At 39.4% G+C, this 23,808-nt stretch overlaps 1 protein-coding gene across 2 annotated transcripts in view; it reads right to left on the reverse strand.

The window, feature by feature from the left end:
• Nucleotides 1-11,206, reverse strand: part of FAM117B (family with sequence similarity 117 member B) — a 98,074-nt gene extending 86,868 nt beyond the window's left edge. Inside the window, exon 1 of one of the 2 annotated variants that reach the window (XM_074299013.1) lies at nt 10,207-11,206. In XM_074299013.1, coding sequence (XP_074155114.1) covers nt 10,207-10,840 — 634 coding nt within the window. In that variant the 5' untranslated portion in view covers nt 10,841-11,206. The remainder of the gene's footprint in view (nt 1-10,206) is intronic. The other variant, XM_074299011.1, reaches the window with a different exon arrangement.
• Nucleotides 11,207-23,808: the final 12,602 nt, after the last annotated feature.

Here is a 23,808-nt window from a genome sequence, read left to right on the forward strand (position 1 = left end):
ATAGGTCCTCAGGAGACCAAAGATCCCGTCCTCAAAGAAACTTGCTGAGGATGCAACATACACAAAAGGAAAGACAAGGCAATATGATAAAATTAAAACAAGACCTGGGACTTCTTCAGATTTTTTCACTTACTAGTTAAATCCTAAGGAGCTGTCTCTGTTAACCAGAGTTTAAGTGATATGCCCTCAAAGTCCCTTGGCTAGTTTGACACATGTAGGATTAATTCAGATCTACAAGAGTCCAAGACCAGTATTTGATTGCCCATGCCTTTATAGCAGGAGTTCTCAAGGTTTTGTTGCTGTTAATTCAGGATTGAAAGCAATGAAATGCTAAATTTCTCTTAAAAGTTAATGAAAATAAAAGATGCAAATTTTCTTCTCCATTTAAGGTCAGAAGTCCCCTGAAATGTCCCTCTTTGGGAGTCTACAGCCACAAGATTAAGAAACTTTCATTCTATGTATATCTTAGTATCATGAAATAAAAGATAAAAATGTAGGATGGAGCCAGACTGAAGAATCCAAAATTTCAAGCTAAGCAGTTTGTATTTAATCCTAGAGGAAACAAGGGAGCTGGTAAAAGTTTTACAACAGAGGGATATGAGAAGAACTTGTACTTTAGACAATTTGGGGAGCTGGTTAGATGATAGATTGGTTTCCAGCATGTAGATATCTATCTATCTATCTATCTATCTATCTATCTATCTATCTATCTATCTATCTATCTATCTATCTATATGTATATATATATATATATATGTATAGGCAAAATATTCAATTAGTAATTCACTTAATTTTGAAAAAGAGCAGTTCTAATAACAATATTGAACATTTTTATGGTTTTCATATTTAAAAAACAAATCACACCACCCAAGTGACTTAAGTAGCAAGAATCCCCATTTTAAAGTTGACAAAACAAACATAAGTAATGCAAATAAGAGGAGATATAGGCTCAAAAAGGATAAATATGAAGCCCACAGTCACAGACAGCTAGAATCTATAAAGCTAAGATTGCATGTGCTCCAAATACATTTTCCCTTCCCCTAAAGTACACTGTCTCCAATTTTTATTAATGAGTTTGTCAAAACAAAATATAGCACAGGATTTCTAAAAACACAGTTAAGGTATTCTCACCATTATACCTGAATATTAATTTCCATTAAAAAGAATAAGCACACCATAAGCCCTAATCATTTCTTCATATTATTTTAACAGGGCCAAACAATGGCTCACTCCAATGAAAGGAAAAGTCATAACCTACTGAGATAAAGGTAGTAAATTATTCATAGCCTACAAATAAGGTCACAGGTCTAAAAACAAAAGAGGAACTACAAATGAGGGGTACTAATTTCCATTTTCGGATACCTTACTTAAAATACAAATTGTGGAAATTATTTGTCAACAATGTTATTGTCAAGGGTGTAAAATTGGAGCAGTCCAGTCCACATGTCAAACTCCAAATTCTTATACATTTAACAAGCAATGCCAAATTATACAAATAAAAGTTTGAGCTGCTTACAGACTTGACTCTGGCTATTTGTCCAATTTGCCCCATTGTCTTATTTCTTTATTGGTAATGAAGGAACTTGATTAGATAAAAGGTACCTTCTAGCTATAACCAAGTATCCTAATATGAATCTAATTCAGGAATTCATGATTTCAGCAGTTTTAAGTATTCTCCCCATAAACCTTACCAATCTTACATGGTTCCTAAAATAAAAAATTAAAAGTCACTTAATGGCTTAATACCAAACTTAAACTCTTCTTTGGATGAGTCATACAACAAATGATTGATTTTATACTTTTCAAGTCAAGAATTAATTAGTAGTACTATGGGTACTACTGTCAATAACCCTAAATCCTAAAACAAGTCCAAAAAAACAAAAACAAAAACAAAAACAAACATCCCTTACTCTTGAGGAGCTACTATTCTAATAGAGGAAGACAATATGTAAAAAGTATTTTACAACATATAACATATGGGATAGAAATAAAGTATAACTGGCTTGGGCCATTCCTCAAAATCAAATGTTCTCTAAGTTGGGGAATGGCTAAATAAGTTATATGAATGTAATACAGTATTATATTGTTCTATAAGAAATGATGAGCAGGATGATTTTAGAAAAGTCTAGGGGCAACTAGGTGGCACAGTAGGTAAGGTACCAGCCCTTAAGTCAGGAGGACCTGAGTTCAAATGTGGTATCAGACACTTCCTGGCTATGTGACCCTGGACAAGTCACTTAATCCCAATTGCCCTGGGGGGGGGGAGGAAGGGGAGAGGAAAGAAAAGCCTAGATTTACTTGAACTGATACAGAGTGAAGTGAGCAGAACCAGAGAACATTGTAGACCGGAACAAGATTATATGAAGAGCAATTATGATGGGCTTGGCTCTTCTCAGCAACGAGGTGATCCAAGGCAATTACAATAGATTTGGGATGGAAAATGCCATCAACATCCAGAAAAAGAACTCTGGAGACTTATCAAATGTGGGTCAAAACAGTATTTTCAACTTTGTTTGAAAAAATAAAGTTATTCAATGGTTTCAGGAGAAAGTGGAACAAAAGAGTATTTCAGGGAAAGGCAATGGGAAAGGGGAGTATGTGACAGTATGAGAATGCTTTCTAGCTTGGAAGGATCTACCAACCCCAGGTATCATTCTGATGAGTTTTGTTATTTAGTTACTAATTTTGCAGTCATGTCTGATTCTTCATTACCCTCTTTGGGGTTTTCTTGGCAAAGATATTGGAGTAGTTTGCCATTTCCTTCTTCAATTCATTTACAGATGAAGTAACTGAGAGACTTATGATTTGTGCAGGATGACGAGGCTAGTAAGTCTGAGGAGGGATTTGAACTCAGAAAAATGAGGCACTAATCTACTTAACCGCCCACTTCTGATAGTACTGCCTTCAAATACTCTGGGAAACTAAAGGCAATAGGCATTAGGGCAAAGATACTAAGAAGCAGATTTGGAATCAATATAAAGAAACTTCCTAAAAATTAGAAGCATAAAAATGTTTGTGGCAGCCCTTTTTGTAGTGGCAAGGAACTGGAAAATGAGTGGATGCTCACCAGTTGGAAATGGCTAAATAAACTATGTATATAAATGATATGGAATATTATTCTATAAGAAATGATCAGCAGGATGATTTCAGAGAAGCCTGGAGAGCCTTACATGAATTGATGCTGAGTGAAGTGAGCAGAATCTAAAGAATATTGTACACAGCAACAACATTATGTAATGATCAACTGTGGTGGACATGGTTCTTTTCAACAATGAAGTGATTCAGACGAATTTCAATGGACTTGTGAGGGAGAGAGCTATCTACATCTAGAAAGGATCATGAAGACTGAATGTAGATGACAACATAGTATTTTCATCTTTTTTTGTTGGCTTTTTTTTTTTTTCATTTTTGATCTGATTTTTCTCATACAGCATGATAACTATTGATGTGAAGAAATGAACATGGTTTAACCTATAATTGTATTACTTATTATCTAGGGGAGGAGGGTAGGGGGAAAGAAGGGAAAAAATTTCGGAACAACAAAGTTTTTGCAAAGTTGAATGTTGAAAACTATCTGTGTATGTATTTTGAAAATAAAAGTTATTATTTAAAAAAAAAAATTAAAAGCATACAAAAGATGAATAGACGACTTTAGGACATATTCAACATGAGGATTTTCTTTTATAGGAAGTCTTCAAACAGGCGCTAAATGACCCCTTGTCAGAAATGTTGACAAGATAATTCTTTCCTATCCATAATATCAGCTTGACTAGAGCAGTGATGCCAAATTCATAAACAGGACAACATATTGTTTCAGAAAACAAAAAAATTAACATTATCTATATATTGTATTATATTTTTATTGTTAAGCACCCACTACTCTTCTAGTCTTGGGGTCCCTTGAATCTAAAAGCTATCTCTATGCATCAGTCTCATGGAGTACTTGTTCACAAAGTAGGAGGATTATGGGTATGGAATGCTATGTCAGACTCACATATGATGACTTTTCTGAATATTTTTTGAATTTTTGTCCTTTTTTTTTTTCTTTTTTTAATTCTTTGATACAAGGAAACCCTGAGGGAGGAAAATTAAATATCTGGAAATGATAGTGATGGGTAATATAAAGATAAAAATTATCAATTAAAAAAATCCACATGTAAATTACAATGAATTATAAACAAAAAACTCCCATGAAATATGGAAAAAAATTAGGGGCAATATGCCATTATTATCTAATCCATGATTATCTTACTTTTTTACAGTGTGACATTTGAAAATACAAAGAACTCAAAAGGCTTTACAACTAGAATAATAATATAACCAGAGCATTAAAGTAAAAGGCACTAAGGATAAAAAGGCTCACACAATGTTTTTTCTCTTAAAAAAAAAAAAAAAAATCATAGATAGGTAAAAAACTGTTTTAAGTTTTCAGAAACTACTGTTCCATGACTTGTAGCCACACAACCCCAAAGGAAGAGTAATGGGCTTTTGTTTCTGGGAGAAGGGTGGGTCCCTTTAAAGGAAGTTTGTCATAGCTTGACTGCAATCCAACTGGCTCTAGTCCTCCAGCTTAATTCTGGGCCCAATTTGATGTCCACTAGCACTGTCTGTCCAAGATACACATTCTGAAAGCCAAGTCTATCACACCGGTCATCAATGAGAGGAAGAGTAGAAGCCTCCCAAAGAAGCACCCATGGGGCACTGAGTGAAGGCCGACAGAGAAAAATGACATCAGATAAGCCAGCCATGGGATGGGGAAGGAGAAGAAATGACCAAAGGGCTGTGTGAGGACCATCCTATTAGGGAAGGTGCAAGGAGTTCCAGCAGGGCTGAGGGCGATCTCAGGGTCCTCTGAAGGTGAGAGTGACTAGGCCTTGAACCAATATCCCAACACAGCGACCTGGGCACCTCAGTTCCATCATTCTAGCTCTCAGGGGCATCTGGGGCAGGATTTCCTCTGGAAACAAAACTTGGAAATGGCCCTCCAACTCCGTACCTGGGCCTAGCCTCAGATGTGATACATCAGGCTGGTTTTTTCATGACATAGAACAGAAATATACACATCTATTAAGCAGCATACATTCAGTGTCAGCATCACACCAGAGGCACTAATGAAAGATGAAGAGTTTAGAAAAGATAGTTCCTTCTTTCAAGACAAGATATCAATGCAAGGAAATAGATTAGACAGAAGTCCCTTAGAAATAAAACAAAAAGCACAAGAAATCTGAGGAGATTCAGACTAGGGAAAAAATTCTGGAGAAGTTTCTTACAGGGGGTGACATATGAATTGGGTTTTACAAAATGGGCAATGAAGGTAAAGCATCATAGGGCACATGGAAGAATGAGAGCCATAACACAGGGTCATGAGAACACACCATTTATTGCAAACAGGAGCAAAGGGTAATTCAGTTTGGCCATTTACTGTCCACTGGGATACATGTGAGCAGCAAAACTATAAAGCTAGGAAGACATAGACAGTGTGAATATGTATTTCAATAAAATTTAAAGTAAATGAGATATATAATGACTATTATTCTGTACCATAATTAGGCATGTTACTGTTGTCTGTCCTTCAAAGAGGACCAGAGACATCAGAAGACTAGGTCTTGACCCATGGGTGAACTGGATTTAAGTAAAGTGTAATTGCACAAACTCAGGTCTCACTCTCTTCCAAAGTCTTCAAAATCCAATGGCAAGACTTAAACTTACAAGTGAGGAGAAGCAACAATGGCCCAGGATACAAAGACAACACTGGCATCCTCCCTTGCCTTACCAAGGCAAGCCCCTGCTCCAGCCTTTGCAACACGCTATTCTCACCTGCACATTCTATGGGGGAAAATCTTCCCATACTTGGGGTAGACACCTCACTAACACACCTATGGCTTTGTGATCATCAGGTGCTCTCAACCTGGGTTATAGCCCGTCTGCCAGAGCAGTTAGTGTGGCTGCTCTGAATGCTTCAGCATTATAAGTGAGAGTTACAGGTGAGAATCGAGCATCAGGTGGACAGCAAAGGTAGAGGTGCTGGTCCTCTCAACACCCAGGCCCAAGTTAAAAATAGGGAGCAAAGGGGGGAGGGGTCAGACAAGCTTTACCTATACCACAATTTTCTAAGGGAGTTTTGCTGATTGTCCTGATAAAAATTTACTAAGCTTTACCTTCACAACTACCCTGTGAAATAGCTATTGGTACTATTACTCTTTCCCCTTTATAGGTGATGAAACTGAGGCTACAAAAAGCAACAAACATAAGATCCAGATTCAAATCTCTCAGTCTTTTCATAATAGGAGCAGAACTTTTGGTTTGGTGTCACCTTAGGAAGGGTAAGAACTAATCACTTTATTAGGGTTGGCAAGCTTCAGCTTGAGCAGTGTATTGCACAAAATGACTTAGGACCCAAATTACCCAGTGAGTTATATACAACTCACCCTACAGGAAAATAAACAGTTTACATTCCCTGACCACAGTTAGGTTTTTTATGGGCAAAAACTGGAATGACAATAGGACACAGAAGTGTAAAAAGCAGTAGTCAATTTCTATCTCTATTAAAGGGGGGGAAGAAGTCACATTATACTCTCTTTCTGGGGGAAGAAGGCAAGTGGTATCACATCTATCCAAAAGTTTCTACACAATTTCTACTCAAAGTATGCCAATGAAAAACTTAATAAGGGAAGGACAGTCATTTTTTTTCTTTAGTATGAATTATTGAGCAGATTATTTTATTCTGGAGTGAAAGCAAAGGGGAGATAAAATGAAGTTGAAAAACTTTTTGCAGCATAGTACTTACTTCCTGTGTGGCCTATCCAAGTCACAAACTCCATAAGCCTCAGTTTTCTCCTATGTAAAATTAGAGTTAGATTAAATCCCTCTCTGCTCTAAAGATGTAAACTTTATAATGTTAAAGAGGTAGGAACATTAGATGACAAAAGCAGTTTGGGGCTCACTGAGAAGAGTATGTATAAAGTTTTGAAGGACCTCCTCCTCTTCTTAAAATGGAAATGGGAGGAGCCTTCAAATAAAAGGCATTTAACTCTCTAGCCACCTTTCATCATGCCACTGGCTTACCTGAGAAGCTCCATCTTTCTCCCTGCCTGTGAACTGACTTTGGAATGATGCCGACATCCGCAGACAAATTATATTCTAAAAAACAGATCTCATCCTTCAACTCTTTGGAAATTGCAGAACATCTTCACTCAAACTTAGAGAATACAGACTCAATTCTCTCTCAGATTATATTCTCCCCACAGTCATTTTCTTCCCTTCATCTTGACTTGCTGGTGAAATCTATTCAACTCTACATTGATTGTCCTCTCCTCCCTTCTTCAGATGCCTTCCTCTATTCTTTCCTCCTCCACCCAATTTCATGTAAATTCACTCCTCTGCTTGTGTACAAGTGATCCCATTTCACCTCATCTTCAGCAAATTGGTCCTCTATCATCTCCACTCTCTTCCTTTATTTTCAATCTCTTCCTCTCCTTACTCACTCCTTCCACTTCAGCTATTGTCCTACTATCTCTTCTGCCCTTAGGAGCTGAACTCCATAAAACTTTCCACAAATGGCTGCCTCATTTTCTCTTTTAAGCCCTTATCCAAACTTTACAATTCCAGCCAAACCATTCTCTGAAGTTACCATTCTCTTAGTTGACAAACCCAATGGTTTCTTCATCTTCCTCCTACTTGATCTCCCTGCAGCCTCTCCCAGAGAACTGTTCTCCACCATTTCTTCTCTATCCCTTCGCTGTGTCCTGCTCCAGGTCCCAGTCTCTCAGGGCTCTATCCCATTCTTTTGGCACATAGTTCCCTTGGTGATCTCCATGGGCATCCATGGGCTTAATTGCCAGCTCCATGCTGATGATTCTCAAACCCTCCTCCAAACATCCCCAACTACCTTTATGATCTCTAAGAAGTGGATTACAGTGGAGGCCTTAAACTTGATTATGTCCAAAAGAAAATTCATTATCTTTTCCCCTATTTGTGTGGAGGGCAACCCCACAGCCCCACCCCCCTCAGGTCCCTAGCAAAGTTCTCACCAATTACAAACTGTTGCCAAGGTCTGGGGATTTCACCTTCAGACATCTTTAGACACCACTCAGGCAGATGCTCACCACTTCCCATCAGGGTCATTGCCATAGCTGCTGCTTCAGGTCTCTCCCTAATGCAGTCTTTTCTCCGTTCAGCCACTGTGTTTTTCCTAAAACTCAAACCTGAGGTCTCCCTACTGCAGTCTCTTTTACCCCCAGACAATCTGCTCCAATGCTTCCCCATTGCCTCCAGAAACAAAGATAAAATGTTCTGTTTGGCATTCAAAATTCTCCATGTTATAGCCCCCCCCCCTTTTCCAGTCTTCTTACACTTTCCTCCCCAAACCTACTCTTCCAGGAAGTGGCACTGGCCTCCTGACTGTTACATTAACAAGGCCCTGGCATTTTCTCCAGCTTCCCCTGTGCTGAAATGTTCTCCCTCCCCAAATCTGCCTTCTGGCTTTTCTAGATTCCTTTAAGTCCCAACTAAAATCCCACCTTCTACACAACGCCTTCTCTAACTTCTCTTAATTTCAATGCCTTCCTTCTGTTAATCATTTCCTATTTATCCAATATTTAGCTTGCTCTTGTATAAACTTATTAGTACTTCATCTCCTCCATTAGACTGTAAACTTTTTTAAGAGCAGGAACTATCTTTTTTTTTTCTTCCCCACCAGCACTTAGCCTGGTGCCTGGCACATAGCGGGCTCTCAATGTTTACCTGATTGACAAAAATTTCTATTTTCAAAGTGAGATCCCAGGAAGTAAGATAACAAAAACATAGAGGCCGTACAACCAAATAGCTAAAAAGCACCCCTCCCAGTTTCCACTCAACTCTAACAAGGAAGGAACTAGACAATGGTCCAGCCCTTCTCAGATACTAACATTTCAGTACCTTCTAAAGTTCCTCTTCTTTGTACATTTCTATCAACTACTCATATGACAGTACCTACAACCCAGGCCTATTGTTGTTCTTTTCCAAGGACAGGTTCCAACCCTGAAAAACAGTAATCTATTAATTCAAAGAAACATGTTTCTGAACACTGAAATGTTCTTAAAATACGAATCTGATTAGTGAACCAAAATAAATTCTCAGACGCACAATTTGTATACTCCAAAAACATTCCTATCATTACAAACACAAATACACTCTTTCTGCTATGCTGGATTCTGAATGCAGATGTCCCTGTCCTAAGCAATTTTAGCCAATGTCTGCCTGGTTTTAAGAAATACAGTTTCTTAAATGTTTTATTTATCTAATATAAAAATATTTTCTTTTACAAATATATCAATAATCCTAGTAGGAAAAGAACTACCATTAAAAAAGATCCTGCATCTTATCTTCCGCTGACATCAATAATAAAACTAAGTTCAACGACTTTCAAGCTTTCTAGAATTCCAGAAGTTCTTAACCTTTTCTTACACCATAAAACATAAGCTTTTAGATGCAAAAATATATATTACAAAGATAACTATTTCTTTTGAAATAGTTACGATAAAACTTTTTCAAAAACAGGCTCACAGACCCTGATTAAAAATTCCTACTCTGCAGGGACTAACATTTGCAAGGGGGGCTGCAGAGCTCTCTGAATTTTGATACTGGCTTTTTTTTTTGGGGGGGGGCAGAAGCAACAGGCACTTAACCATTTCACTCAACAAAGCCCACCCTTTCTCTTTAGTCCACATTCGAATTGTTTCCGTTGCTTTTTTTTTTTGTTTTCCCTAGAAAAGAAAGAGATGTTCAACCAAAAACGGAGACACTAAGACCTCTTAAGAGTGACAAACCTCCGGGTTTATTGATTAACGAAAATCTGAGCAAGCTGGTGGCAAAGGCATGCCCCCTCCCAGTGAACCGACACATGGTGGACTCCAGTTCAATTGAACCATTGTCGTCGTCCCCCCCTCCGCCAAAAAAAAAAAAAAAAAAAAAAGAAACTGGGGGGGGGTGGGCACACTGCTGGGATTGGTCGGGGGCGGGGTCAACAGCCGGCGGCCCCCGCCCACGGAGCAGCACGAGCAAACCGGAGGCCGCCCTGGCCCCGCCCCCAACCGCCACGGCCGCGCGAGCCCCGCGCCACCGGGCGCCCAAGGCAGGCTCAATGCTCCACGCTCTGCGCGGGCACTTCCCCGCACGCCCGCCCCGCCCCGCCCCCGGCCTCCCCGCAGCGCCTCCTCCGGCACCTACCGGCTTTGCAGACCGGAGAGCTGGGGCTCCTCCTCTCCGGGGAGCTGCGGCTCTGCTCCGGGGACCGCCTCGGGTGTCGGACCCGGGCAGCTGCAGGGGACGCGGTGGAGTCGCTCGGCAGGAGATGGATAGGGGATGAGCAAGGGGACGAGACGGTTCCCAGGAGCGGCTGCGGGGGCGGGGGCTGAGAGCGGGGAGGGCTGCCCCGCGCGCTCGCGCCCCGCGTGGGGCTGGTGCCCCGCGTGGACGTCGGGGGCGCGCCCGTCTGCGTGGCGACCGTGGGGCTGGCGCGAGCGTTGGGCCCGCCGGCGCCGGCGCGCGTGGGGCTCGTGCTGCGCGAGGAGGTGCGCGGGACGTTGACGCTGCCGCCACCTCCTCCTCCGCCGCCGCCTCCCGGGGGTCCAGAACTGCCGCCGCTGCCGTTGTTACTACCCCCGCCGCCGCCGCCGCTCCGCGTGGGGCTGCCATGTTGCTGCTGCTGCTGCTGCTTCAGCTGGAACGGCACAGTGGCCCTCATGGGCTGCAGGCGGCTCCCGGGGGCGCCCCCGGGGCCGGGGCCGGACGCGGTGCCCGCGCCTCCGCCGAGAGGGGCGGCAGGCGTGGGGGACCCATTGCGCCTCACCCGTTGGGACATGACGCCCCCTCCCTGGGCCGCGCTGCAAGTGCGGGGGGCGGGGAGGCTGCTCCGCGAGGCCCCCGAGGCCGCGGACCAGGCCCCTTCCAGACAGCAGGAGGCCAAGCAGCCCCTAGTCGGTGCAGCCGCTGCGACCCCCGCTGCTGCCGCGGCTGCTCTTGCCGCCGCAGCTGCTGCTCCCGCTGCTGCTGCTGCTCCCGCGGCGGCGGCGGCTCCTCGCTCCTCATCAACAATAGTGTCTCCGGAGCTGCCCCCGCCCCCCACGGCCGCCGATTGGCGCCGCGTCAGCCGCGCTGGGGCCCCTCGGCCGCGCCGATTGGTCGCCGTGTAGCTTGGGCCGAGGGTCCCGCGGCCTTAAAGAGACCGGGGCATCCTCTCGAAGACTGTTGGCTGTCGGAGGCAGGCGGGGAGGCCGGACCCGCCCCTTTTCCTCCTCCCTCCTCCCGCCGTCGCCCCGCCTCCCAGAGCCTAGTAGTGCGGGAATGTGTGTATGAGTGTGAGTGTGTACGCACGCGCCTTGTGTAGCTTCCCCTGGCCAGTGCGGGGGCGCCCGGGCTGGGGGTCTGATGGATACTGGCCAGGGGAGGGGAGGACATGGGGTAAGGGGTGCAAAGAGAAAACATCTGTCTGCCTCTGCTGGGAGCGGGGGCGGGGCCTCCCTGAGGGGAGGAGGGTGGGTGTTCCCGGCGCAGCTGCTCTGCCCCTTCCTGGGGGAAGGGGGGAGAGAGGATAATACGGGGAGGTGGGGGAAAGCACCCCCGAAGGAGGCCTAGCCCTTCCCTTCCTGAGCGCCTGGGACCCGGCCCCTCCCGGGGCTCCCCACCCCTCCCAGACGTCTACCAGGCCGCCTTCGAAACAATACAAAGGACTGATTGAGATAAAAGAGAGACTGCTGCAGGTGGTTCGGTGCACTAGCCCTGCCTTGCCCTCTGCAGTCCCTGCGCTCCTGGGGCCTCAGGGTCCCCGTTTGTAAATCAGGGGGTTAGGTGGCCCCTTCGGAGCCTCTTTTTTGTTTTTTTCCTCTTTGCCGCCGCCTCAGGGTTTTGCCCAAGTTGGCATTCCCGCTGAATACCATATCCCAACCTCAACAGGTCCCAAAGAGCTGCTCGGCTTCTCTCCATCCAAGCCCCCTGCCTCCCTTCCCTCCTCGTGCGCTCGAGGTTCGACCTCCAAGCCGCCTGCTTCCTCTCTCGTGGCCACATTTGCTCACTGTACCTTTTTACCAGGTCTCTAGAATCCATCTTCTGCCTCCCACGAGGGCGTTAACCACCCTAGGTCGGGCCATTGTCAGCCCACCTCGGCCCTTGTAATGGCTTCCATCGTCTTGTGTCTCAACTTTTCGGTCTGACCTCCACCCAGCTCTTCCAGTGATACTCTAAGCAGATCTTGTTACTTACCTTGCTCAGTGAACTTCTGTGGCTTCCTTCTTAGCTCAAATATAAACTCTACTATTTGGCATTTAAAACACATAACAATTAGGATCCAATCTATCTCTATAGGATTATATATGTTGTTCTCCATCATATACCCTAAAGTTCCGCCAAACTGACCCTCTTGCTTTTTCTTACAACATTCTGTCTCCAATCTGTGTTTCTCCTCCGTTCCTGGAATGCATTCTATTACCTCCTTTATTTTTTAAATTTCCTAGTTCCCTTAAAACCCCACCTCAAATGGCCTCTGTTCCTTTGCTCAATCTATTCTCTAAACCTGGTGTCCTTCATTCCCTTGTGCAAATCATAGTGAAATGTAGTCAGAAGAGCTGAGATTAAATTGCAGCTTGGTCACTTATTCTCTGTGTGATTAGACAAATCGTATCTAAAGCTTTTATTAAATATTTTAAGTTCATTTTTTCTCCATGCCAAATAACCCTAATTTTATTTTATGCATACATCTTTCTGATAGAATGACATCAGTGACTGAAGGGGCTTTCATTTTTCATTTTTCAAGCTTATGGTGCATAATAGGTACTTAATGATTACTGATTATGAGCCCATAAATGCTTCTGGTCCCACAAGCCCACTTAGTAGATGATGTAAGACATTGGCCAATATTTCTGAAGGCCTGATAGGCAAAACGATACCCTAAAACTCTCCCTTTAAATTAAACCTCACCTCTTCCCTTGGATTTCATGGAATTATGAAGTTTCTGGGGTACATAAAAGATCATCTAGTCCAAACTCCTAACTGTATCTGTTCAGTACCATCCAACAAATATTTATTAAAGGCCTGTCATGAACAAAGTGGAAGCATGGCATAGTGTAAAGGTGTCAAAGGTTCTAAGCAGCTCACAGAACTCCCAGCATAGCCTGAATTAGACCAAAATGTAAGTGGGAAATGTTTAACAAAAGACATAAAAATGATACAAGGTAAACAATGTTAATTTGTGGTTTTCTAAGTCAATATTCAAAAATAGAAATCTGTTTCTCTTTTACACCAGTACATAGAATAATGGGGCTCGGAGTTAAGAATCACTGGTTTAAGTCTAACCTCTAGGGCAGCCAACTTCTTGACAAGTCATCAAGCAGCTCTTCTAGAGTCTATAATCTAAAGAGCAATCAGTAGTGGTGCACAGAATTTCCACACTAGGATGATTCCACACTCTGTACTAATAAAACCAGAAGTTGTAGCAGAAAGAAAATACGTCAAGGCACTAAGCAAGGTTTTAGGATTCAAAAAATAAAACAGACCCTGCCCTCAAAAATCTTATATTCCATCTGAAAGGTCATAATATATAAGCAGGTGATAAGTTTATATATAAGGATAAATATATTTTGACCCTAAATGGTAAAATGCTATCCCATTTCTTGATTGTTGATGTTCTTGCCACTATGGCTTTCTCTGCAAGATTCCAAATTTTAAAATCTTGTAGCCATCAGCAAACTGAGCAGGTAGATATTAAGATGCTTAGAGACTGTTAACTCAAGTTTATCAACATGAATGTACATAATTATTGGTTACTCTAGCAAATTATTCGAGTATTTTGGTAAATAATATGCACAGATATACTCATTTTCACCAGCAGTTTGTAAGACAAGGTCAGGGAGGACACCTTACTGAATTTAATATCATTGCCTGGTATGGTGCTTTACATACTACAAACTCTTAATATATTTAATATTCAACTAAGTCCCTACTATGTGAAAAGAATGATAATAAATGGGAGAAGGGTAAGGATTCAGAGAGACTGTCCTTATTCTCAGGGAGCATCAATCTTGCAGGAGAAATACAATATTCTACATACTTGAATAGTGTCAAGACTTGTGATTCCACTTAACAATAGGGAATTACTAGATGAGGACACTTATCAGTGCTGACTGGCATTTCCTCTACAGTTTAAATGATTAGGGTTACCAAGGGCCCAAAGAGGTCAAGTGACCCAGTGTCATCCAAAAAGTACATTGAGGCAGGCTGCCAAGCCAGATCTTTAGGATCCAAGGTTGGCTTTATTCTATAAACTAAGAAGCTGTGGCTTCTGTCACCATAACAGATATGGAATAACATTTCTGCAATAGCCATGTGGGGTGTAAAGTGCAGTGTGATACAAGGCCAAATAAGATTTGATAAAGAAAGCAGAAATTGCAGTGCACCTTGGAAGATATCTTAAATCACAGATTTAAATTTTGAAGGTAATGTAGAAAACTCAGTCTGGGAAGAGCAAGTGATTTCCCCCAGGCCAGTGACTGTGTTTAGACCCTTACTCTGATTCAATTAAGCAAGGCTCACCTTAAAGTAATATTGCAAGTGACATTTACATAGTGCTCTGAACTTCATGGAACTCAGAGATTCTTTCATCAGCTTAGCATCACAACACTATGAAGTAAGCAGTTTTATCTCCAATTCACAGATAAGAATCTCAAGTGACTTGTCTAGTCACAGTAAATCACAGAGCTGGAATTTAATCCCAGGTCTTCTGATTATATCCAGTGCCTTTTCCACTAGAATTTCTAAATGGAAATGAAGGGTACCAGATATAGAGAATAGTATGAGCTATTGGTGGGTAAGGTAAATAAAATCTGGAAAGGTAACATGTCAGATTATGGAGGGCTTGGACAGATAGGATAAGGAAATACAACTTAATAAGTTGCTATATTGAAGACGCTTAAGCAGAGGAATACAAATGCGATCTGATGAACAGGAGATCAAAAGACAGGAATACCAGTCAGAAGCATGTTATAAAAATAAAGATCTTAATATATTTTTTCATTCTTCTGAGGGGGTCCAGTTGAGTATTGGAGATCTTAATCTGAGCCAAGAGTTCTTTCCTCTTTTTAATTCTCTCCATTTCTCATTTGCTTACAAATATGTTCTAGTTTTTTCAACCTTAACACTTTTCCATGAGGTTTCTACTATCTTGATTGTCTTATTTTCATCTCTTCAAGGTCAAACTTTTTGAAAAATGGATCTACATCTAATGATTCTATTCTGTCATCTACTTAGCTAATGAAACTTGGTTACCTTTAGTGGACTCTTCTAACTTCTCATAATTATTTTTGTTGATGTTATACGGTTTTTTCCTCAATTACATGTAAATACAATTTTTAACATTTGCTTTAAAAATTTTTGAATTCCAAACTCTTTCCCTCCCCAACCCCTTTAAAAAAAAAAAAAAACAACCTTTGATATGTAATACATGTACAGTCATGTAAAACACCTTTGCATCTGAGATATAATAGAAAACAGATCTCAAAAAAACCCATAAAAAATGAAAAATAATATGTTTTGATCTGCATTCAGGCTCCATTAGTTCTCTCTGGAAGTAGAAAGCATCTTTCATCAATGGAATTGTCTTAGATCATTGTATTGTTGAGAATAGCTAAGCCAATCACAGTTGATTATTGTACAAGATTGTTAATATGTATGATGTTGTACTGGTTCTGCTTCTCTTTATATCAGTTCATCAAATTCTTTACAGATTTTTCTAAAGACATTTTGCTAACTTCTTTTAGTACTACTTCTCTGAAATAGCAGGCCAAAGAAGGTAGCCTGTAAAAACTGACAAGTTATGTAATATTGAGATAGAAAGTTAGTCTCTTGGGATGAAAATGTCTGCATTCAGAGAGAACTATGGAGACTATAACTTGAAGCATAGTATTTTTACTTTTTGATTTTTTTCTTATGGTTTTTTCCTCCTTCCTCTGATTTTTTTTCACAACATGACAAATATGGAAATATGTTTAAAAGAATTGTACACATATAACCAATATCAGATTGCTTGTCTTAGGGAGAGGGGAGAGAAAGGAGGGAAGAAGAGAGAAAAACTGAACGTGAAGTCTTACAAAAATGAATGCTGAAAACTATCTTTACATGTATTTGGAAAATAAAATACTATTGAAAATATTTTTTAAAAGTTGCAGTCTTTGAGAAAAAACATTAGAATTAAAAACAAGCTAAAACAGTATGACAAAATGATTTAAATTTCATCCCCTTTTATGCCTTGCCCTTGGACCAACTAATTAACAATGAAACAGCCAACTGTAACCCAAAGTCTCTTAATCAGTTCCATAGCTTCCAGTCTCACACTTCTTTGTTATATTCTTTACATAGGTGCCAAATTATTTCTAAAACAAAATCTAACAATCATACTCCCCCACTCAAAAAATTTCAGTGACTCAAAATACATATTCAAAGCCCTGCTTTTAAAGTTCCCCCTCTGATTAACTCCTACCTTTCCAGACTTATTCCATTCGATTCCTCTTTATGAACTTTACTGTCAAACCAAACCAGCTCCTTAAGTGTTCCCTGAATTCAAAATTCAGTCTCCTACCTCTGGGCTTTCTCATAGTCTCTATGCTCAGAAACACTTCGAATCTTTAGCTTCCTTCAAATCTTAGGTGACACTGGCTGATTTACCCCAAATACCCTTCCCCCCTTTTCAACTTACTTAGGTTTTACTATCTTTTCTCTTGTATTCCCTCATAGGAGAATGTAAAGCCCTTGAGACTAGGGACTGTTTCATCCTTGTGTTTGTAACCCCAACCCCTGGCACAGTGCTTTGAATATATTAGATGGCTTAATAAATGCTGAAAGTTGTTGAATTGAAAAGGGAGAGAGAAAGGTTCTAGGTAATAAGCTTGTGCCTAATGATCCTCTACAGAAATCAGTTATATGGTGGAAATTTTGACAGGATCCTCCACAGAATAAGGGGAACAGAAATATTACATTCTATTATTAGGGCTTTAGAAACTGAGCTCATGTATACTGTCCTAGTGTCTAATAATAAATGCAAACTGATTTCTAACTGGTTTTCTTCCTTTCAATCTCTATGGGACATTGCTAACTTAATTTTCTTATAAAAATTGTTTTCCTCATTACTCCTTTGTTTAAGAGCACTCAATGGCTCTTTGTTTAAAGAATAAAATTCAAATTCAGCCTAACATTCAAGACATTGCATAATTAGGTTCCAAATTCTACTTCTGACCATTGTCTTACTATTCCTCTAATGAAAAACTCCTTGATCAAATAAGGCTATTGATTATCTGTGATAATAAAGTGGTTATATTAAGCATCTAATATAGACAGAACATTGTTCTGAGTTGGGGGGGAAATAAAAAAATATAGACATGATCCCTGTTTTTACTGTGCTTACAGTAAAAGCAGTTATCATAGGGAGATAGTTTTAGTGCACTAGAGAATTATAAAACAAAGGGCTATCTAAGGGCAGAAGGAGAATATTTCCAAATGGAGGATCATGAAAGACTTCTTGCAAGAAGTGGCATTTTAAATATTCTTTAAAGGATTCAACAAGTGAAGAGGAGAGTAAGGACATTCTATTATAGGAAATTCTGAGCAAATAAATGGAAGTGGAAAAATACAATATATATTTGGACATCAAGTAGTCAGTCCAATAAAGAAGGAAAGAATATGCAAGATAAGATTAAAACCATATGATGACCCTGGGCTAAAGGAATTAAGAACTTTCATTTACTATGTCTAGAAGAATGATGAAGTATGCTTCCTATCTCTTGGAGGAAAAGTGATGGATTAGAGATACAGAATGAGACATCTTTTTAGACTTGGACAATTTATGAATTAAGATATGGGATGGAGGGCTTTTATTGTTTTTGTGGGAGGAGGTGTTTGAGTAGAAAAAGCCATATAAAAAGAAAAATGCAAACTAAATATAGAGTTAAGGACTCAAGGTGAAGTATAGAGCCAAGATAGCAGGGAAAAGCCAAGAAGTTGCCTGAGCTTTCCTCAGTTTCCCTTGGAAACAATATTAAAGTCTCTAAACAAATTCTGGAGTGAAAGAACCTACAAAAAGGTAAGAGTATTACGATTTTCCAGCTCAGATAAGGACTTCAGGAAAGATGTTTCACTTGGATAAAAGGGAGCACAACCCAGTGCAGATGGTATCCAAGCAAGCAGGTAGATTTAGCCATAATATAGATCAGCAACACAGGCCCCTCAGAGCTGGCTCAGCATGCCAGGGGAAAAGCAGGTCATCTGTGAGGCCACCAGTGCCAGAACAGAAGTCAAACTGCCAGCAGCTCCAGAACCACTAGCACACAGATGTAACTGGGCTGAATCATCCAGCACAGTGGGCAAGCTGCCAGAATTAGAAATTCTGGCATAAAAAATCAGTGACCAGGCCCTTGACCTTCAGCATAAACAGCTTGGGCAGTTCCCCCTGTGCCCCAGGAGCAGAGCTCAACTTTAAAAGTCACAAATAGGTTAAAAAATGAGCCAAAAAACAAAAAAACAACAAAAACCCAACATAGAAAAGAACTTTGATCATAGAAAACTACAATAGCAACAGAAAAGATGAAAACACAAACTCAGAAGAGGACAACAAAGTCAAATAGCTATATGCAAAACCTTAGAGAGGAATATAATATTGGATTACTTGCTGTCTAAGAGAAAGAGTGAGGGGAAGATAGGGAGAAAAAAATTCAGAACAAAAGGGTTTTGCAAGGGTGATTATTGAAAACTATGCAGATGTTTTGAAAAAGAAAAGCTTTACATATAAAAAAAAAGAAAAGAAAAGGGAATATGAGTTGGTGATCTCACCTAAAAATCCTTATTAGAAAAGCTGAAAAAGGATTTTTAAAATCAAGAAAAATTGGGAAAAGAAATGAGTTATGCAAGACAGTCAATAGCTTGAAAAAGGTTAAAAACTGAAGGAAACAAATTGCTTAAAAAATACAACTGATCAAAAGAAAATCCACTGAAGAAAATAACTTTAAAAAAATAGATCAAATGGAAAAGGAGTTACAAAAGTTTAAATAATTCTTTAAAAATTGGAATTGGGCAAGTGGAAGCTAATCATTTCATGAGATCAAGAATCAGTTACACAAAATCAAAAGAAAAAACTGACCTGAAAAAATCAATTCAGGAGAAATAATTTTAGAATTATTGGGCGATCTGAAAGCCATCCATGATCAAAAGAAAAATCATCTTCTGAAAGATCTCAAAATGAAAAACTCCAAGGAATGTGGTTGCCAAATTCCAGAATTATCAGGTTAAGGAGAAAGTACTGTAAGCAGGCATAAACAATTCAAATATCAAAAGACCATAGTGAGGATTATGCAAGACTTAGTAGCTTCAATAAACTGGGTAAACATTTTTTGCAGAAGTTAGGATTCTTACAAGGTGCTAAGTCACTGGAATGGAGACAATAATTATCTAATTTAGCATGGTTCATTATGATTGATCTGACCCTACAAGGAGATGTTATGGGCCAGAACTTGAAACAAGGTACTGAGTGGAATTGAGACAATGTTAAATCTAATTTAGCATTGATTTAATCCTACAACAAATAATTGTTTCCTCATGATGTTGGTGTATACTCAGTGTGGGACACATAAGCGAGAAGCTCTCAGAATTTGGGGAAAACTTCAGGGAACTTCCAGGAGATTCACAACTAGGATTGACTTCCAAGAGATTCACAAGCCCACTCTCTGGGAGATTCAGAGTCAAGATTCATTCCCACTTCGAATCATTATTGACAGAGAAATGCAAATTAGGACAACTCTGAGATACCACTACACACCTGTCAGATTGGTTAAGATGACAGGAAAAGACAATGACAAGTGTTGGAGGGGATTCAGGAAAACTGGGATACTGATGCATTGTTGGAGTTATGAACGGATCCAACCATTCTGGAGAGCAATTTGGAACTATGTTGAAAAAGTTATCAAACTGTGAATACCCTTTGATCCAGCAGTGTTACTACTGGGCTTATATCCCAAAGAGATCTTAAAGAAGGGAAAGGAACTGTATGTGCAAAAGTGTTTGTGGCAGTCCTTTTTACAGTGGCTAGAAATTGGAAATCAAATGCCATCAATTGGAGAATGGCTGAGTAAATTTTGGTATATAAATGTTATGGAATATTATTGCTCTGTAAGAAATGACCAGCAGGATGAATACAGAGAGGCTTGGAGAAATTTACAGGAACTGATGCTGAGTGAAATGATCAGAACCAAGAGATCATTTTACACTTCAACAACAATACTATATGAGGATCAATTCTGATGGAAGTGGCTATCTTCGGCAATGAGAGGATCCAATTCAGTTCCAATTGATCAGTGATGAACAGAAACAGCTATACCCAGTGAAAGAACACTGGGGAATGAGTGTGGACGGCTTACATTTTTGTTTTTCTTCCCAAGTTATTTTTACCTTTCTAAATCTGATTTTTCTTGTGTAACAAGAGAACTGTATAAATATATACACATATATGGTATAAGATATACTTCAACATGTTTGACATGCATGAGACTGCCTGCCATCTAGGGAAGGGGATAGAAGAAAGGAAGGGAAAAATTGGAACAGAAGTGATTGCAAGAGTCAGTGTTGAAAAATTACCCATGTATATGTTTTGTCAATAAAAATTAAAAAAAAAAAAAAAGACTTAGCAGCTTCTACATTATAAAAAATCAGAGAGCTGGAAGGCAAAGGAGCTTGGATTATAACCTAATAATCAACTACCCAGCCAAATTGAACATAATCTCTCAGAAGAAAAGATGGATATTTAGTGAAATAGAGGACTTTCAAACTTTCCTGATGAAAAAAGTTGAAAAGAAAATTCAATCTTCAAATATAAGACTGAAGAAAAGAATAAAAAAGTAAACAGGAAAGAAAAAAAATGTTATTCAATAAGTCTAAACTGCTGATATCCATACATGGGAAAATGATGCTTCATAACTTTTTTTTTTGAATTATTATTATTTTTTTTTATTTTATAATTATAACATTTTTTTGACAGTACATATGCATGGGTAATTTTTTACAACATTATCCCTTGCACTTACTTCTATTCAGATTTTTTCCCTTCCTCCCCCAACCCCCTCCCCCAGATGGCAAGCAGTCTTATATATGTTAAATATATTACAGTATATTCTAGATACAATATATGTGTGTAGAACCAAATTTTTTGTTGCACAGGAAGAATTGGATTCAGAAGGTAAAAATAACAGTTTACATTCATTTCCCAGTGTTCCTTTTCTGGATGTAGCTGGTTCTGTCCATCAGTAATCAATTGGAATTGGATTAGCTCTTCTCTATGTTGAAGAAATCCACTTCCATCAGCATACATCCTCTTACAGTATCATTGTTGAAGTGTATAATGATCTTCTGGTTCTGCTCGTTTCACTCAGCATCAGTTGATGTAAGTCTCTCCAAGCCTCTCTGTATTTCTCCTGTTGGTCATTTCTTACAGAACAATAATACTCCATAACATTCATATACCATAATTTACTCAACCATTCTCCAATTGATGGACATCCATTCAACTTCCAGCTTCTGGCCACTATGAAAAGGGCTGCCACAAACATTTTGGCACATATAGGTCCCTTTCCCTTCTTTAGTATTTCCTTGGGATATAAGCCCAGTAGTAGTATGGCTGGGTCAAAGGGTATGCACATTTTGATAACTTTTTGGGCATAATTTCAGATTACTCTCCAGAATGGTTGGATTCTTTCACAACTCCACCAACAATGCATCAGTGTCCCAGTTTTCCCACAGCCCCTCCAACATTCATCGTTATGTGTTCCTGTCATCTTAGCCAATATGACAGGTGTGTAATGATACCTCAGAGTTGTCTTAATTTGCATTTCTCTGATCAATAGTGATTTGGAACACTTTCATATGAGTGGAAATAGTTTTAATTTAATCATCTGAAAATTGTCTATTCATATCCTTTGACCATTTATCAATTGGAGAATGGCTTGATTTCTTATAAATTAAAGTCAATTCTCTGTATATTTTGGAGATGAGGCTTTTATCAGAACCTTTAACTGTAAAATTTTTTTTCCCAATTTGTTACTTCCCTTCTAATCTTGTTTGCATTAGTTTTGTTTGTGCAGAAACTTTTTAATTTGGTGTAATCAAAATGTTCTATTTTGTGATCAATAATGGTCTCTAGTTCTCCCTTGGACACAAACTCCTTCCTCCTCCACAAGTCTGAGAGGTAAACCATCCCATGTTCCTCCAATTTATTTATGATTTCGTTCTTTATGCCTAAATCTTGGACCCATTTTGATCTAATCTTAATATGTGGTGTTAAATGTGGGTCCATGCCTAGTTTCTGCCATACTAATTTCCAGTTTTCCCAGCAGTTTTTGTCAAATAATGAATTCTTATCCCAAAATTTGGGATCTTTGGGTTTGTCAAAGATTAGATTGCTATTTTTATTCACTGTCTTGCCCTGTGAACCTAACCTATGCCACTGATCAACTAGTCTATTTCTTAGCCAATACCAAATGGTTTTGGTGACTGTTGCTTTATAATATAGCTTTAAATCAGGTACACTTAGACCACCTTCCTCTGAGTTTTTTTTCATTAGTTCCCTTGCAATTCTCGACCTTTTATTCTTCCATATGAATTTTGTTGTTATTTTTTCTAGGTCATTAAAATAGTTTCTTGGGAGTCTGATTGGTATAGCACTAAATAAATAGATTACTTTGGGGAGTATTGTCATCTTTATTATATTCGCTTGGCCTATCCAAGAACACTGAATGTCTTTCCAATTATTTAAATCTGACTTTATTTTTGTGGCAAGTGTTTTGTAATTTTGCTCATATAATTCCTGACTCTCCTTTGGTAGATATATTCCCAAATATTTTATACTATCGACTGTTATTTTGAATGGAATTTCTCTTTGTATCTCTTGCTGTTGGATTGTGTTGGTAATGTATAAAAATCCTGAGGATTTATGTGGATTTATTTTGTATCCTGCGACTTTGCTAAAATTCTGAATTATTTTTAATAGCTTTTTAGCAGAGTCTTTGGGGGTCTCTAAGTATACCATCATGTCATCTGCGAAAACTGACAATTTGATTTCTTCATTTCCTACTCTAATTCCTTGAATCTCTTTCTCGGCTCTTATTGCCGAGGCTAGAGTTTCTAGTACTATATTGAATAGTAATGGTGATAGTGGGCAACCTTGTTTCACTCCTGATCTTACAGGGAAAGGTTCTAGTTTATCACCATTACATATGATGTTTACTGAAGGTTTTAAATATATGCTCCTTATTATTTTAAGGAATAGTCCATTTATTCCTATACTCTCAAGTGTTTTTAGTAGGAATGGATGTTGGATTTTATCAAATGCTTTTTCTGCATCTATTGAGATGATCATATGGTTTTTATTAATTTGATTATTAATATGGTCAATTATACTAATAGTTTTCCTAATATTAAACCAGCCCTGTATTCCTGGTATAAATCCCACTTGGTCATAGTGTATTATCCTGGGGATGATTTTCTGAAGTCTATTTGCTAATATCTTATTTAAGATTTTAGCATCAATATTCATTAAGGAAATTGGTCTATAGTTTTCTTTCTCAGTTTTCAATCTACCTGGTTTAGGTATCAGTACCATGTCTGTGTCATAGAAGGAATTTGGTAGGACTCCTTCAATCCCTATTTTTTCAAATAGTTTACATAGCATTGGAGTTAATTGTTCTTTAAATGTTTGGTAGAATTCACCTGTAAATCCATCTGGTCCTGGGGACTTTTTCTTAGGAAGTT

Source organism: Sminthopsis crassicaudata, chromosome 3 (assembly GCF_048593235.1).
Source record: "Sminthopsis crassicaudata isolate SCR6 chromosome 3, ASM4859323v1, whole genome shotgun sequence".
NCBI lineage: Eukaryota > Metazoa > Chordata > Mammalia > Dasyuromorphia > Dasyuridae > Sminthopsis > Sminthopsis crassicaudata.